The 15,445-nt window shown below is 38.5% G+C and overlaps 3 protein-coding genes and 1 pseudogene across 4 annotated transcripts; all 4 read left to right on the plus strand.

Moving 5' to 3' along the window:
- Positions 1-86: 86 nt before the first annotated feature.
- On the plus strand, positions 87-3,767 carry LOC147491672 (putative serine/threonine-protein kinase PIX13; annotated as a pseudogene). The gene is made up of 6 exons (XR_015198188.1): positions 87-506; positions 681-1,006; positions 1,483-1,618; positions 1,899-2,041; positions 2,133-2,255; positions 2,694-3,767. The product of XR_015198188.1 is annotated as a putative serine/threonine-protein kinase PIX13 (transcript).
- LOC147491673 (putative serine/threonine-protein kinase PIX13) lies at positions 2,971-11,105 on the plus strand. The gene is made up of 7 exons (XM_086567304.1): positions 2,971-5,221; positions 5,427-5,686; positions 6,080-6,215; positions 6,666-6,805; positions 6,994-7,117; positions 7,807-8,004; positions 10,768-11,105. The coding sequence occupies exons 1-7, from the start codon at positions 5,155-5,157 to the stop codon at positions 11,103-11,105; spliced, it is 1,263 nt and encodes a 420-aa protein (XP_086423430.1). The 5' UTR covers positions 2,971-5,154.
- Positions 3,471-3,977, plus strand: LOC147491674 (putative disease resistance protein At5g43730). Its single transcript, XM_086567303.1, has one exon. The coding sequence runs from the start codon at positions 3,471-3,473 to the stop codon at positions 3,975-3,977; it is 507 nt and encodes a 168-aa protein (XP_086423429.1).
- Positions 11,100-15,018, plus strand: LOC147491675 (disease resistance protein At4g27190-like). Its single transcript, XM_086565198.1, has 4 exons — positions 11,100-11,677; positions 11,965-12,107; positions 12,245-12,341; positions 12,750-15,018. Exons 1-4 carry the CDS (start codon positions 11,416-11,418, stop codon positions 14,897-14,899), a joined length of 2,652 nt encoding a protein of 883 aa, XP_086421324.1. The 5' UTR covers positions 11,100-11,415; the 3' UTR covers positions 14,900-15,018.
- The last annotated feature ends 427 nt before the right edge of the window (positions 15,019-15,445 follow it).

Below are 15,445 nucleotides of genomic sequence, written 5' to 3' on the forward strand. Positions count from 1 at the left end.
TTACTTTGTTTTGGTAATAAGGTTGAAGGTGGATAACTAGATATTCATTTCTGGTTATCAAATGATTCAAATCTATATCACGTCAACTTTTGTACTAAAAAAAGCGTTAACAGCAACGCCTGTGGACTTAATTGACCTGGAGTAATTGTTCTTCAGTTACCGATGATGTATAAACTAATTATTATGATGATACACCATGGCTTGAGTTGTGAACAAGAATTACGCAGCCATTTTTTAATCAAAGACCATTCGCAATTGAAACTTGAAAGTAAAAGGAAGGAAAATTACAAACGTAATTCTCTACTCTTTTTCTTCTTCACCTTCTTCTCTTTTGTAAACTTGAGAAAGATCAGAAAACCGAATCTTTGTTTCTACTATTGGAGCTCGTGGGATTTAGTCCTACTTGATAGAAGTTAGAAGCTAGTAAAGAGAGGGAGATATGTGGAGTTGTTGCAAAACAGTTCAAGCTGATCATAGAAGTTCAAGCAATATAGATTCACCCCCAGGTACGCAAGATTCTGCCCCTATCTAGATTTGTTAAACTTTTACTTTTTGTTTGCTATAGAATTTGATTGAATGTTCTGTAATTATCCAAAACTGACTCTTGGGTATCTTTGGATTGGTTTTCTTTAATAAAATTAGTCTGTTTTAGTTAATGTTCTCTCTCTATTTACAAGCAGCAACGTCGAAAAACATCAGTTGTGGAAGTGAATTATCAGGAAGCAGTGCTGGAAATCCTCTATACTCAAACAGCGGGAGTGTTGGCGGCGACCTAAACCCCAATGGGCAAATTCTGCTGACGCCAAACCTAAGAATCTTCAGTTTTGCAGAATTGAAGAATGCAACAAAGAATTTTAAAAGCGATACCGTACTTGGTGAAGGAGGTTTTGGAAAAGTTTTCAAAGGTTGGATTGATGACAAACCACATTCTAAGAATGGGAGTGGATATGTTATAGCTGTAAAGAAATTAAATTCAGAGAGCATGCAAGGATTTGAGGAATGGCAGGTAACTTTTTAAGCCAAGTAGAAACAAAGTGTAGTAAGTGCGGTTATGATTCATTTTGTATTTGTAAGAAATGGTAGTATAGCTCAAGATTGATCCTGTCATAATCTCATATTGTCACAAGAGGCGTAAGTTTGTTTATGTGTTTTCTGGCATAGAGTGTATGTGATTTATGCGTGATGTATAGGAGAGAGATGTCTGTGATTCCTCAAGTTCCATGTGAATAAAGTTGAATTGACTAAAAACCTACATGTTTAATTTGTCTTAAGTACTTGAGGTTAAGAATTCCATCCAAAATATTACATTCATAGAGAAGATATCAGGGATCAGGGAGTCGGTGTTTTTCATTTATGCATATTCAAGACATGTTGGCATGGCTCACTTCATTATATCAGTATTAAGGTTTATTTCATCATATCGCTCTGTGTATCTGTGGGTGTTGTTCTAAACTGGTCTTGTTATTTATTGGTGTGGTGCAGTCTGAGGTTAATTTTTTAGGGAGGCTTTCGCATCCCAACCTTGTTAAGCTAATGGGCTACTGCGGGGAAGACAGCGAGCTCCTTCTTGTTTATGAATTCATGCAAAAAGGAAGCTTGGAAAACCATCTCTTTAGAAGTAAGAAAAGAGTATACTAGTAAAGCTAGTGTTAACGTTGAGGCATTATTGGAAAATGACAGTGCTAATAAAAGAATATATTCATGCACCTTCTGACTCGAATGTCAGTTCTTGATGCAATGCAGGTCTAATATAAACTAATATTAGTTGTTTTAAGCAACATCAGTCGTTTTTAGATTATCAATGAAACAAGATCTAGAGGTTGAGACTCAGGAAAGCAGACCCTAATAGGATATTGAGCTCACAATGTTCATTAATATAGGACATTAATCTTATGCAGGGGGTTCAGCTGTCCAACCACTTTCATGGAGCTTACGACTCAAGATAGCGTTAGGTTCTGCTCGAGGCCTGGCATTCTTGCACTCATCAGAAAAGCAGATTAACTACAGGGACTTCAAAGCTTCAAACATCCATTTGGATGGGGTAAGACTTGTACAGACAGAAAACTGCACTCCTAAATGTTACTGAAAAATTATCAATAATTAATCTTATAATAATCACTTGTCTCCTGTAGAACTATAACGCCAAGTTATCTGATTTTGGATTTGCAAAAATGGTCCAATGGGTGGTGCTTCACATGTGACAACAAGGGTCATGGGCACATACGGATATGCAGCTCCTGAATATGTCGCCACAGGTAAATACTGAAAAGCTAAATTCTTAATACTACATAATCTCTTTGTGCAGTATGGAATCAATTATTTTTCTTCTTTTTTAGAATCATTATTACTAGTAAAGTTTTAATATGTTATAATAAGAAACACTATTTGTATATATGGAATCCTATTGAAACCAAGAAATTTGATCGCCCTGCCATCCACTTAGTTCTTACTGATTCAATTTGCAAGGTGAGATGAACATATATAAGCTCAAACTTGAACTAGCTCGAACACTTGCTGCAAAACGGTTAATGCCCAGCCCAGCAATGCGCTGAGGTTGGCATATATGTTAGAAAAGAAAATAAATTTATTCACACTTGTGCTTGAGCTTGCAATTGCCTGTCTAGATGATTCGTTTAATAAATAACAAAAATACCCTTCCATACAGTACTAATGACTATGATCTCATTAAACAGGTCATTTGTCTGACAAAAGTGATGTACATGGCTTTGGAGTGGTATTGGTTGAGATGCTAACAGGCCTAAGAGCTATTGACCATAATCGACCAACTGGGCAATGCAATTTGGTAGATTGGTTGCGACCATGCTTATCTGATCGGAAGAAGGTGATGCGAATAATGGATCCCCAATTAGATGGTCAGTGTACATCCCAAGATGCAATTCAGGCAGCTGAACTCTGTCTAAAATGCCTTGGTTCTGAACCCAGAGTCTGACCATTCATGAAAGAAGTTGTCCAGTCTTTAGACGAAATTCAAGCCATCAACTGCAGACCTAAGGAATTTAGAACTAGCACTAGACATCTCCCTGCACACAAAAGGTCACTACTTCATATAAATGGTTCAGATAGAGCACAGTTATTGGTTGCTACAGAAATAGTAGGCCAGTCGGTCCACAAGACTGTGAAGCTGATTTTTCATTACTTGATGGATCCCATGATTGGGATGATCGGCATACACAGTATGGGGGGTATAGGTAAGACGATGACCATGATGAACATCAACGCTCAGCTTGTGGTAACTGTAGCATTTGATAGAATCATTTGGGTGACTGTATCAAAGGTCTTGAGCTTGGATGATGTACAGAATGAAATTGCTAAACAGCTAAATGCGAGTTTGCCAGTTGACGTGGCCAAAGTCCGTCGAGCTTCGATGTTGTCTGATATGCTAAAGAAACTGAAGTTTCTCATCATTCTCGATGATGTATGAGAATCCATTCCTCTGGAGAAAACCTACTATGGAGAATGGTTGTAAGGTAGTGCTGACCACACGATCAGAAAAGGTCTGTCATTGCATGTCCACAGACAAGAATATTCATATTGGAGGTTTGTCTGATGAGGAGGCATGGGACTTGTTCGTATGCAAAGCTGGTGATAAGGTCCTCACACCTGACATCAGACCTATAGCTAGCAAGGTGGTAGGAGAATGTCTCTCGCATCCTCTTGTCATCATAACAGTAGGTCATGCTCTATGGGAATGCAGTAGTTTCAAGAAGTGGGAGAACGCCTTGGCGGCTCTGAGGTCCTCAAAATCCAAGATTGAAGATCCAGAAGAGGTAATCTCTAAGCTTTTGAGATTTGGTTATTCTCGTTTGAAGAATCATATGGTACAGCAGTGCTTTTTGTATTGTGCATTTTTCCCCGAGGACTACCTATTCGAACCCAGTGAACTGATTAGATATTGGATGGCTGAGGGTTTTGTAAATCATGTTGGAGACATGTTGGAGACATTGTCTCAGAAATAAATGAGGGACTCAAGTTACTAAAAGAGCTAAAAGATGCTAGTGTATTGCACGTGTTCAGGCAACATTTAAGAATGCATGCCATCTTCAGAGGCTTAGCCATTGATATCATGAGCGAACAGTCTGGCTTGTTGTTTATGTCTGGATTGGGTCTAAAAGTATTACCTTATGATCTGGAATGGGCGGATGGAAGAAAAATTTCGCTGATGAGAAATCGCATCAGTTTCCTCGACGACCTGCCTTGCAGCTGCTCCACTCTCTTGACATTGTTATTGAGGGACAACACTTTCTTATATGACATATCTCCTTCTTTCTTTAGTAAAATGTTTTCCCTCCAAGTCCTTGACATCTCCTGTACTGGGATTGCGGAGTTGCATCATCACTTTCCAATTTAGTATGCCTTCATACATTGTTTCTACAACAATGCACCAGTTTAAGAAAAATACCATCAGTAGAAAACCTGAAAGCACTACGGTTCCTGAATCTGCGTGGAACTTCCATCAAGGAATTGCCAGAGGGGATGGAAACACTGATCAGACTGAGATTTCTTGACCTTTCTGAAACCAAAAATTTAGTGAATATACGAGAAGGCGTAACATCGTCTCTCTGGGGTCTTGAAGAATTACATTTACAAGGAAGCAGACTCTGTAAGATGGATACGCCACAGGCAGCCAATTCTCTCAAGGAAATACGATGCTTGACACAGTTGCAAATTCTTACACTGAGTGCTGTGGGCTTCGGAGACCATCTTGATACTATCATGTGTTTACAAGAGCAAAATCTTGTAAACTTTAGCATTGATATATATGGTTCTGTCGAAGATGTTGTTGATGGTGTTAAAGATATATGATCAAAAGTTGAGCAGCTAGGACAACTGCATTTTCCAGTCAATATCTATTGCTTTCTGTGTGACGTATTTGTAATAATAGTTTATGAAAGAATTGGTTTGGAGACCAAGACCATTTGTCCATTTGTAATTGTGAAAGTAAAGAGAAGAGAAAAAAATAAATCATTAATAAGAACAAAAGCCAAACTTAAATTTCTAATATTTTTCCTCTATAAGATTTGGAACTAGAGGAGAAAAATCACAAAAGCCAAGCTTCATTTCACGTAACTCCTGCTACTTAGAAGTTAGCAGTGAAGGTGAAGAAATTAGAAGTGAAGGTGAAGAAAGGTTGATATGTGGAATTGTTTTAAAGCAGCTCAAGGTGGTCGTAAAAGTTCCAGCAATAGAGATTCTCCCCCAGGTACCCAAGATTCTTTCTCTATCAAGACCTGTTAAACTCTAAGTTTTTGTTCTTGTGCTATTTATAGCTATAGAATCAGATTGTAGATTCTGTAATTGCCATTTGTTTGGAAAAAAATCTTTATTTACAGTTTTTATTTTTATTTTTATTTTTCCATTTATAATATAATCTCTATTTAGCTAATATTCTCTTTATTTACACACAGGAACTTCAGTTTATTTACACGGTGAACTAAACTGGAACGGGCAACTTCTGCCGAGCCCAAACCTTATAATTTTCAGTTTTGAGGAACTGAAGAAGGCAACAGACAATTTTGGATCCAATATAGTTATGGGAGAGGGTCGTTTTGGAGAAGTTTTCAAAGGTTGGATTGATGACAAATCAGATTCAAAGAATGGGAGTGGCTATTTTATTGCTGTAAAGAGATTCAATACAGAGAGCTTTGAGAGCTTTAGAGAATGGCAGGTAACTTAACTCTATAACCGTTTTCAATATGTAAGAAATGGTAAAGCCATAATTCTAATATGGGATGTATTGCCGGGTGATTTAATTTTTAATAGGCTCACACCTTATTTTAATTCCGTTCTCGTGACATTGATAAAGGAGAGAGATATCTGTTTTTCCTCTAGTTCCATATAAATCAAATTTACTTTACTTAATAAAATCTACATTGTCTCACGGTTTTGATTTCCATCCAGAAAGTGACATTCATAGAGTATGTGTTTGGTCTCAGGGCTTTTTTATATCTGCATACTTATAACACGGTTCGCCTTATTAGATCGGCACTGTATTTCTGTCATCATTTCTCTCTGTGCTCATATGTGTTTTAAACTTGTCTTGTTTATTGGTGTGATGCAGGCTGAGGTCAATTTATTAGGGAGGATTTCACATCCCAACCTTGTCAAGTTGCTGGGGTACTGCTGGGAAGAAAAAGAACTCCTACTTATCTACGAGTTCATGCAACAAGGAAGCTTGGAAAGCCATCTGTTTGGAAGTAAGGGGTGGACTAGTAAAAATAGTTTAAGCATTGATGAAAATGAAACTGACAAGAGAAAGAACTTGTTGCATGTTTAATCAGTAAATATTTAGTCACAATCTAATTCGAGTATTAGTTCTTGATCCAGTGCTGATCTAAAATTGGTGTGTTTCGTTTGTGGGAATCATTCCCACGCAGTCACGCACACACCTTTTAGAAACTATAGGCTGCTATTGACTAGTTGATTTTAGTAAGCTCCTAATTATAAATACTTCCCCTTGCATTTACAACAAATTAGTGGTGAAAAGTTCACGAAATCAAGAGTTTTTTTTGTGGGGGGGGGAGGGGATTGAATTGTTTTTTCAGATTGACATTGGTTCAAGATCTTGTGGTTGAAGCTCAGGAAAGCTAACCACGATGTGAAATTGAGCTCCTCATGTTTATTATGTAGACATTAATCTTGTGCAGGGGGTTCAGCTGTCCAACCACTATCATGGAACTTGCGACTCAAGATAGTGTTAGGTGCTGCTCGTGGCCTAGCTTTTTTGCACTCATCACAACAAATTATCTACAGGGACTTCAAGGCTTCACACATACTACTGGACGGGGTGATATTTTGTTACCCACATCTTGATTTTATAAAGATATATAGACAACTCATACTTGCTCTGAATGTTATTGAAAATTGCTCGATGACTATGTTTATAAATTTGTTTTATTCTTAAAACTGTAATTGCAACTGCAGTTCGATCTTCTGAATGCTACTGAAATTCTTCTTCTTTTTTATATCCTGTAGAACTATAATGCCAAGTTATCAGATTTTAGTTTGGCGATGAATGGTCCAATGGGAGGTATTTCACCTGTGCATACACGGATCATGGGCACGTATGGATATGCGGCTCCTGAGTACATTGCTACAGGTAAAGACTGAAAGTCTAAAATCCTTAGTATTTCCGAATTTCTTTCTTCGAACCCATTGATAATAAATTAATAATTTGTCTGATAAGAAGCACAATTTGTAAGGATTCTTATTGAAACCAAGAAATATTGGTTTCCCTTTTCCATCCACTTAGTTCCTAATGCAGGATTCAATTAGTTTGCAATGAGGTTATGAATATTAGCCCACACTTGAACAATGTTACAACAAAATGGTTTATGGACCTAGTCTAGCAGACCACCAAGGAGGTTGGCGGTCGTGTCAGAAAAGAGAAGCAAATTCACGTTCTGCTTGAGCTTGCAATAATACAAAGTCTTGCCGATCCACCTAGATAAATAATAAAGACACCCTTCTCTCTCTTTTTCTTTGTTTCTTTCTTTCTTCTAAGTGAGCAAATTTGTATGAAGAAGAAAAATGTACAAAATACAGTTTGAAGTCGATAGAAATTTTTACATACTCCTATTGGCTATGATCGAATCTAAAGTACGTAGAGAACAGGGATTTGCATCTTGATAGCCAAGAGGGTCTGCACTCATACATGACTTGTTCACTAGTAGCAAATATTATTAGACAAAGATACCCTTCCATGTTCACTGCTAATTAGTAGCAAATATATTAGACAAAAAAGATACCCTTCCATATAGTACTAACGAATATGATCTCATTGAACAGGTCGAGTGCATGTCAAAAGTGATGTTTATGGCTTTGGTGTGGTATTGCTTGAGATGCTAACAGGCCAAAGAGCTCTTGACACAAACCGACCAAGTGTACAATACAATTTGGTAGACTGGTCGAAACCATCTTTATCTCATCGGCGAAAGCTGGTGCGAATAATGGATCCACGATTAGAAGGCCAGTATCCATCCAAAGGTGCAATTCAGGCAGCTCAACTCACTTTAAAATGCCTAGGTCCTGACCCTAGAGCCCGACCACACATGAAAGAAGTTGTCGAGTCTTTAGAACGGATTCAAGCCATCAAGAGCAAGACTAAGGAATCTAGAACTACCACTAGACATCACTATAGTCACCACCCTGCACATAATGAGTATCCACTTAATACAAATGATCTAGATAGAGCACAGTTATTGGTTGCAACAGAAATAGTAGGCCAGTCGGTCCGCAAGACTGCAAAGCTGATCTTAGAATACTTAATGGATCCCATGATTGGGATAATCGGCATATACGGTATGGGAGGTATAGGCAAACGACAGCAATGATAAACATTAACGCCCAGCTTGCGAAAACTGAAGCATTTGATAGAATCATCTGGGTGACTGTATCAAAGGTCTGGTGCTTGGACGATGTGCAGAATGAAATTGCTAAACAGCTAAAGGTGAGTTTGCCGGTTTATGTGGATGAAGTGCATCAAGCTTCCTTGTTAGGTGATATGTTAAAGAAAGTAAAGTATCTCATCATTCTTGATGACATATGGGAACCCATTCCTCTGGAAAAGGTTGGGATTCCTCAACCTAGTATAGAGAATGGTTGTAAGGTAGTGCTGACCACACGCTCGGAAATACTCTGTCACTATATGTCCACTGACAAGAGTATCTATATTGAGGGTTTGTCTGATGAGGAGGCGTGGGACTTGTTTGTAAGCAAAGCTGGCAATCAGGTCCTTACACCTGACATCAGACCTATAGCTAGAAAAGTGGTAGGTGAATGTCTCTCTCATCCTCTTGTCATCATAACTGTAGCTCATGCTCTACGAGAATGCAATAGTTTCTTAATGTGGGAAAATGCATTCATAGCTCTGAGGTCCTCAAAAACCAAGATTGAAGATCCAGAAGAGGTTATCTATAAACTTTTGAGATTTGGTTATTCTCGTTTGAAGAATCATATGGTACAGCAGTGCTTTTTGTATTGTGCATTTTTCCCCGAGGACTACCTATTCGAACCCAGTGAACTGATTAGATATTGGATGGCTGAGGGTTTTGTAAATCATGTTGGAGACATTATCTCAGAAATAAATGAGGGATTCAGGACACTAAAAGAACTAAAAGATGCTAGTGTGTTGCACGTGTTCAAGCATCATTTTAGAATGCATGCCATCTTCAGAGGTTTGGCAATTGATATCATGAGAGATCAACAGTCTGGTTTCTTGTTTATGTCTGGATTGGGTCTAACAGAATTACCATACGATCTGGAATGGGCCCAGGGAAGAAAAGTTTCGCTGATGAGAAATCGCATCAAGTTCCTTGACGAACTGCCTTGTAGCTGCCCGACTCTCTCGACCTTGTTATTGAGGCACAACACTTTTTTATATGGCATGTCTCCTTCTTTCTTTGGGAAAATGCGTTCTCTCCAAGTCCTTGACATCTCTTTTTCTGGGATTGTGGAAATCTCGGCATCACTCTCGCATCTTGTGTGCCTTCATACATTGTTTCTACAACACTGCACCGGTCTAAGCAATATACCATCTGTAGAAAACCTCAAAGCGCTACGGTTTATGAATCTGCGTGGAACTTCCATCAAAGATTTGCCAGAGGGAATGGAAAAACTGGTCAGATTGAGATTTCTTGACCTCTCTGAAACCAAAAATTTAGTGAATATACGAGAGAGCGTAATATCGTCTCTCTGGGGTCTTGAAGAATTACACTTGCAAGGAAGCAGAGTCTGTAAGATGGATACGCCACAGGCAGCCAATTCTCTCAAGGAAATGCGATGCTTGACACACTTGAAAATCCTTACACTGAGTGCAGTGGGCTTCGGAGACCATCTTGATACCATCACGTGTTTACAAGAGAAAAATCTTGTAAAGTTTAGCATTGATATGTATGGTTCTGCCGAAGACGTTGTTGATGGTGTGAAGGATATATGAATATGATCAAAGACATGTGATATGGTTCTGCATTTTCCAATCAATCCATTGCTTTCCTTGTGATGTATTTGTAATAATTGTTTGTAGAAGAATTGGCCAGGAGACCTGAGACCAAGACCATTTGTAGTAAATTTAAACTAAAGTACTAAAGATAAGGGAGAAAAACCCGAACTTAATTTTCTATAAGAAGAGAAAAATCATAAAACCCAAGCTTCATTTCACATTTTCACATAACTCCTGCTACTTAGAAGTTAGAAGTGAGGGTGAAGAAAGGGAGATATGTGGAATTGTTTTAAAACAGTTCAAGCTGATCGTAAAAGTTCCAGCAATAGATGTTCACCCCCAGGTACCCAAGATTCTTTCCCTATCAAGATCTGTTAAACTTTTAGTTTTTGTTTTTTTGGTATGTATATAGCTATAGAATATCTCAGTCTGTTTGGAAAATCTCTCCCCCCAGGGCCCAGGTACACAGTTTTTTTTTCCCATAATCTAACCTGGTATTCATTCAATCAAATACCATGCCAAAAACAACTAAACTACTCTCTCCCTCTGTCCAAGTCTTCAAGAACACATAAAATGACCACTAGTCCTAGAACTGCGTCCTCTACTTTAGCTAATGTTCTCTCAGTTTATTTGGGAAGTTTCTTTTAGTAGATATCTTTTGTCCATAGTATAAATTTTTGGTATGCATTTAAATTCCATGTAGTTGAAAAATCCCATTTCATCTCTAGTCCTAGAACAAAATCCTTGACTTTCAATTCTCATATACAGAATATCTCTGTTTTAGCTAACATTCTATTATTAACAAGCAGGAACATCTACTACCATAGGCAATGGAAGTCAATTATCAGTAAGCAGTGCTGGAAATAGTCTATACTCAAACAGCGGGAGTGTTGGCGGCGACCTAAACCCCAATGGGCAAATTCTGCCGACGCCAAACCTAAGAATCTTCAGTTTTGCAGAATTGAAGAATGCAACAAAGAATTTTAAAAGCGATACCGTACTTGGTGAAGGAGGTTTTGGAAAAGTTTTCAAAGGTTGGATTGATGACAAACCACATTCTAAGAATGGGAGTGGATATGTTATAGCTGTAAAGAAATTAAATTCAGAGAGCATGCAAGGATTTGAGGAATGGCAGGTAACTTTTTAAGCCAAGTAGAAACAAAGTGTAGTAAGCTTATGATTCATTTTATATTTGTAAGAAATGGTAGTATAGCTCAAGATTGATCCTGTCATATTGTCATAAGAGGCGTAAGTTTGTTTTTGTGTTTTTTTGGCATAGCATGTATGTGATATATGCGTAATGTGAAGGAGAGAGATGTCTGTGATTCCTCAAGTTCCATGTCAATAGAATTGACTAAAAACCTACATGTTTTATCTGTCTTAAGTGGTCGAGGTCACAAAATTACATTCATAGAGAAGATGTTAGGGATCAGGGAGTCAGTGTTTTAATTTCTTCTATGCATATTCAAGACATATTGACATGGCTCACCTTATTATATCAGTATCAAGGTTTATTTCATCATATCTATCTGTGTTTCTGTGGGTGTTCTAAACTGCTCTTGTTATTTATTGGTGTGGTGCATTCTGTGGTTAACTTCTTAGGGAGGCTTTCGCATCCCAACCTTGTTAAGCTACTGGGCTACTGCTGGGAAGACACGGAACTCCTACTTGTTTATGAGTACATGCAAAAAGGAAGCTTGGAAAACCATCTCTTGAGAAGTAAGAAAAGAGTATACTAGTAAAGTAAAACTAGTGTTAATGTTAAAACATTATTGGAAAATGACAGTGCCGATAAAAGAATATATATTCATGCACCTTCGGATTCAAATGTCAGTTCTTGATGCAATGCAGGTCTAATATAAACTAATATTAGTTGTTTCAAGCAACATCAGACTTTTTTTGATTATCAATGAAACAAGATCTAGAGGTTGAGACTCAGGAAAACAGACCCTAATAGGATATTGAGCTCGCAATGTTTATTAATATAGGACATTAATCTTATGTAGGGGGTTCAGCTGTCCAACCACTTTCATGGAGCTTACGAATCAAGATAGTGTTGGGTGCTGCTCGAGGCCTGGCGTTCTTGCAATCATCAGAAAAGCAGATTATCTACAGGGACTTCAAGGTGTCCAGCATCCTTTTGGATTGGGTAATAGTTTCTTACCCAAATTATTATTCCAAGTTATCAAAATTCATTTTGACTTGTAGAGACAGAAAATTGCACTCCTGAATGTTACCCAAAAATCATCAATAATTAATCTTATAATTATCACTTGTCTCCTGTAGAACTATAACGCCAAGTTATTGGCGAAAAATGGTCCAATGGGTGGTGCTTCACATGTGGGCACATACAGATATGCAGCTCCTGAATACATTGCCACAGGTAAATACTGAAAAGCACAAATTCTTAGTTCTACATGATCTCTGTGTGGAATCAATTATTTTTCTTCTTCTTTTTTTAGATTCACTCGTAGTAAATTTTTAATGTGTTATAATAAGAAACACTTGTGTATATGGAATCCTATTGAAACCAAGAAATATAGATAGCCCTGCAATCGACTTAGTTCCGACTGATTCAATTTGCAAGGTGAGATGAACATAAGCTCAAACTTGAACTAGCTTGAAGCCTTGAACACATGCAAAATTAGGTTCATACCTATCCCAGCAATGAGCTGAGGTTGGCATTTATGTTAGAAAAGAAAAGAAATTTTACATTAATTGTGCTTGAGCTATCTAAATGTTTAGATTATAACTGCCATACAGTACTAATGAATATGATCTCATTGAACAGGTCATTTGTATGTCAAAAGTGTTGTATATGGCTTTGGTGTGGTATTGCTTGAGATGCTTACAGGCCAAAGAGCGCTTGACACAAACCGACCAAGTGGACAACACAATTTGGTAGACTGGTTGAAACCATCTTTACCTGATTGGCGAAAGCTGGTGCGAATAATGGATCCACGATTAGAAGGCCAGTATCCATCCAAAGGTGCAATTCAGGCAGCTCAACTCACTTTAAAATGCCTAGGTCCTGACCCTAGAGCCCGACCACACATGAAAGAAGTTGTCGAGTCTTTAGAACGGATTCAAGCCATCAAGAGCAAGACTAAGGAATCTAGAACTACCACTAAACATCACTATAGTCACCCTGCACACAATAGGTATCCAATTTATCCAAATGATCTAGATAGAGCACAGTTAATGGTTGCAACAGAAATAGTAGGCCAGTCGGTCCACAAGACTGCAGAGCTGATCTTAGAAAACTTGATGGATCCTATGATTGGGATAATCGGCATATACGGTATGGGGGGTATAGGTAAAACGACAACAATGATGAACATCAACGCTCAGCTTGTGAAAACTGTAGCATTTGACAGAATCATCTGGGTGACTATATCAAAGGTCTGGTGCTTGGACGATGTGCAGAATGAAATTGCTAAACAGCTAAATGTTAGTTTACCAGTTGACGTGGCCGAAGTCCGTCGAGCTTCGATGTGTTCTGATATGTTAAAGAAACTGAAGTTTCTCATCATTCTCGATGATATATGGGAACCCATTCCTCTGGAGAAGGTAGGGGTTCCTCAACCTAGTATGGAGAATGGTTGTAAGGTAGTGCTGACCACACGATCGGAAAAGGTCTGTCATTGCATGTCCACAGACAAGAATATTCATATTGGTGGTTTGTCTGATGAGGAGGCATGGGACTTGTTCGTAAGCAAAGCTGGTGATAAGGTCCTCCCACCTGACACCAGACCTATAGCTAACAAGGTGGTAGGAGAATGTCTCTCGCATCCTCTTGTCATCATAACAGTAGGTCATGCTCTATGGGAATGCAGTAGTTTCAAGAAGTGGGAGAACATCTTGGCGGCTCTGAGGTCCTCAAAATCCAAGATTGAAGATCCAGAAGAGGTAATCTCTAAGCTTTTGAGATTTGGTTATTCTCGTTTGAAGAATCATATGGTACAGCAGTGCTTTTTGTATTGTGCATTTTTCCCCGAGGACTACCTATTCGAACCCAGTGAACTGATTAGATATTGGATGGCTGAGGGTTTTGTAAATCATGTTGGAGACATTGCCTCAGAAATAAATGAGGGATTCAAGATACTAAAAGAGCTAAAAGATGCTAGTGTGTTGCACGTGTTCAGGCAACATTTAAGAATGCATGCCATCTTCAGAAGCTTGGCCATTGAAGTCATGAGAGATCAACAGTCTGGTTTCTTGTTTATGTCTGGATTGGGTCTAAAAGTATTACCTTATGATCGAGAATGGGCCGAAGGAAGAAAATTTTCGTTGATGAGAAATCGAATCAATTTTCTTGACGACCTGCCTTGTAGCTGCCCGACTCTCTCGACCTTGTTATTGAGGCACAACACTTTTTTATATGACATTTCTCCTTCTTTCTTTAGTAAAATGTCTTCTCTCCAAGTTCTTGACATCTCTTTTTCTGGGATTGCGGAATTCCCGTCCTCACTCTCACATCTTGTGTGCCTTCATGCATTGTTCCTACGACACTGCACCAATCTAAGCAAAATACCATCAGTAGAAAACCTGAAAGCACTACGGTTCCTGAATCTACGTGGAACTTCCATTAGTGAATTTAGTGAATTGCCAGCGGGGATGGAAACACTGGTTAGCTTAAGGTTTCTTGACCTTTCTGAAACCAAAAATTTAGTGAATATACGAGAAGGCGTAATATTGTCTCTCTGGGGTCTTGAAGAATTACACTTACAAGGAAGCAGAGTCTGTAAGATGGATACGCCACAGGCAGCCAATTCTATCAAGGGAATGCGATGCTTGACACACTTGAAAATTCTTACACTAAGTGCTGTGGGCTTTGGAGACCATCTCGATACCATAATGTGCTTACTAGAGGAAAACCTTAGAAGCTTTAGCATTGATATGTTACGTATGGTTCTGCCGAAGACGTTGCTGATGGTGTAAAAGATGTATGATCAACAATTTTATTATGCTCCATATCTATACTGAATATCACACTGAACAGACAAACAAGCACAGCGTTGCAGATCAAGGTTTAAAATCCAAGTAATTGGGCTTCCTCTGGAGTAGTTGTTCTTGGGTTATCGCCGATATGATATATTAATGGGTGAACTAGTATTACCCCCCCACTAGATGAGCCAATTAGGATTTCCCCCCCACTAGATGGGAAATTAGGGTCTCCCCCCTAAATACACACAAAAAAATTTCAGTCAACCCACTTTAACTTTTTTTTTGTGTGTATTTAGGGGGGAGACCCTAATTTCTCATCTAGTGGGGGGGAAATCCTAATTGGCTCATCTAGTGGGGGGGTAATACTAGTTAACCCTATATTAATTGATCATTGAGATACTCTAATAATGTAGAGTCTTTAGATACCTTACTAGCTAGTGTGCAAAAAAACTGGAGTATTTTAGATAGCAATTTATATGACCCCTGGTGACATTGTCAGTTGTGAACAGGTGGTATGATTTCCGCAAGCCACTATCATGC

Source organism: Coptis chinensis, chromosome 6 (genome assembly GCF_015680905.1).
Source record: "Coptis chinensis isolate HL-2020 chromosome 6, ASM1568090v1, whole genome shotgun sequence".
In the NCBI taxonomy this organism is placed as follows: Eukaryota; Viridiplantae; Streptophyta; class Magnoliopsida; order Ranunculales; family Ranunculaceae; genus Coptis; species Coptis chinensis.

What these genes read in the sequence shown, in the direction of transcription:
- LOC147491674 (XM_086567303.1), top strand. Translation starts at nt 3,471, where the DNA reads ATGGAGAATGGTTGTAAGGTAGTGCTGACCACACGATCAGAAAAGGTC.
- LOC147491673 (XM_086567304.1), top strand. Translation starts at nt 5,155, where the DNA reads ATGTGGAATTGTTTTAAAGCAGCTCAAGGTGGTCGTAAAAGTTCCAGC. An exon ending in CACACATACTACTGGACGGG is followed by an intron (nt 6,806 to 6,993) that starts GTGATATTTTGT and finishes TATATCCTGTAG; the next exon opens with AACTATAATGCCAAGTTATC. An exon ending in TCCTGAGTACATTGCTACAG is followed by an intron (nt 7,118 to 7,806) that starts GTAAAGACTGAA and finishes CTCATTGAACAG; the next exon opens with GTCGAGTGCATGTCAAAAGT.
- LOC147491675 (XM_086565198.1), top strand. Translation starts at nt 11,416, where the DNA reads ATGCATATTCAAGACATATTGACATGGCTCACCTTATTATATCAGTAT. An exon ending in GGAAAACCATCTCTTGAGAA is followed by an intron (nt 11,678 to 11,964) that starts GTAAGAAAAGAG and finishes AATCTTATGTAG; the next exon opens with GGGGTTCAGCTGTCCAACCA. An exon ending in CCAGCATCCTTTTGGATTGG is followed by an intron (nt 12,108 to 12,244) that starts GTAATAGTTTCT and finishes TGTCTCCTGTAG; the next exon opens with AACTATAACGCCAAGTTATT.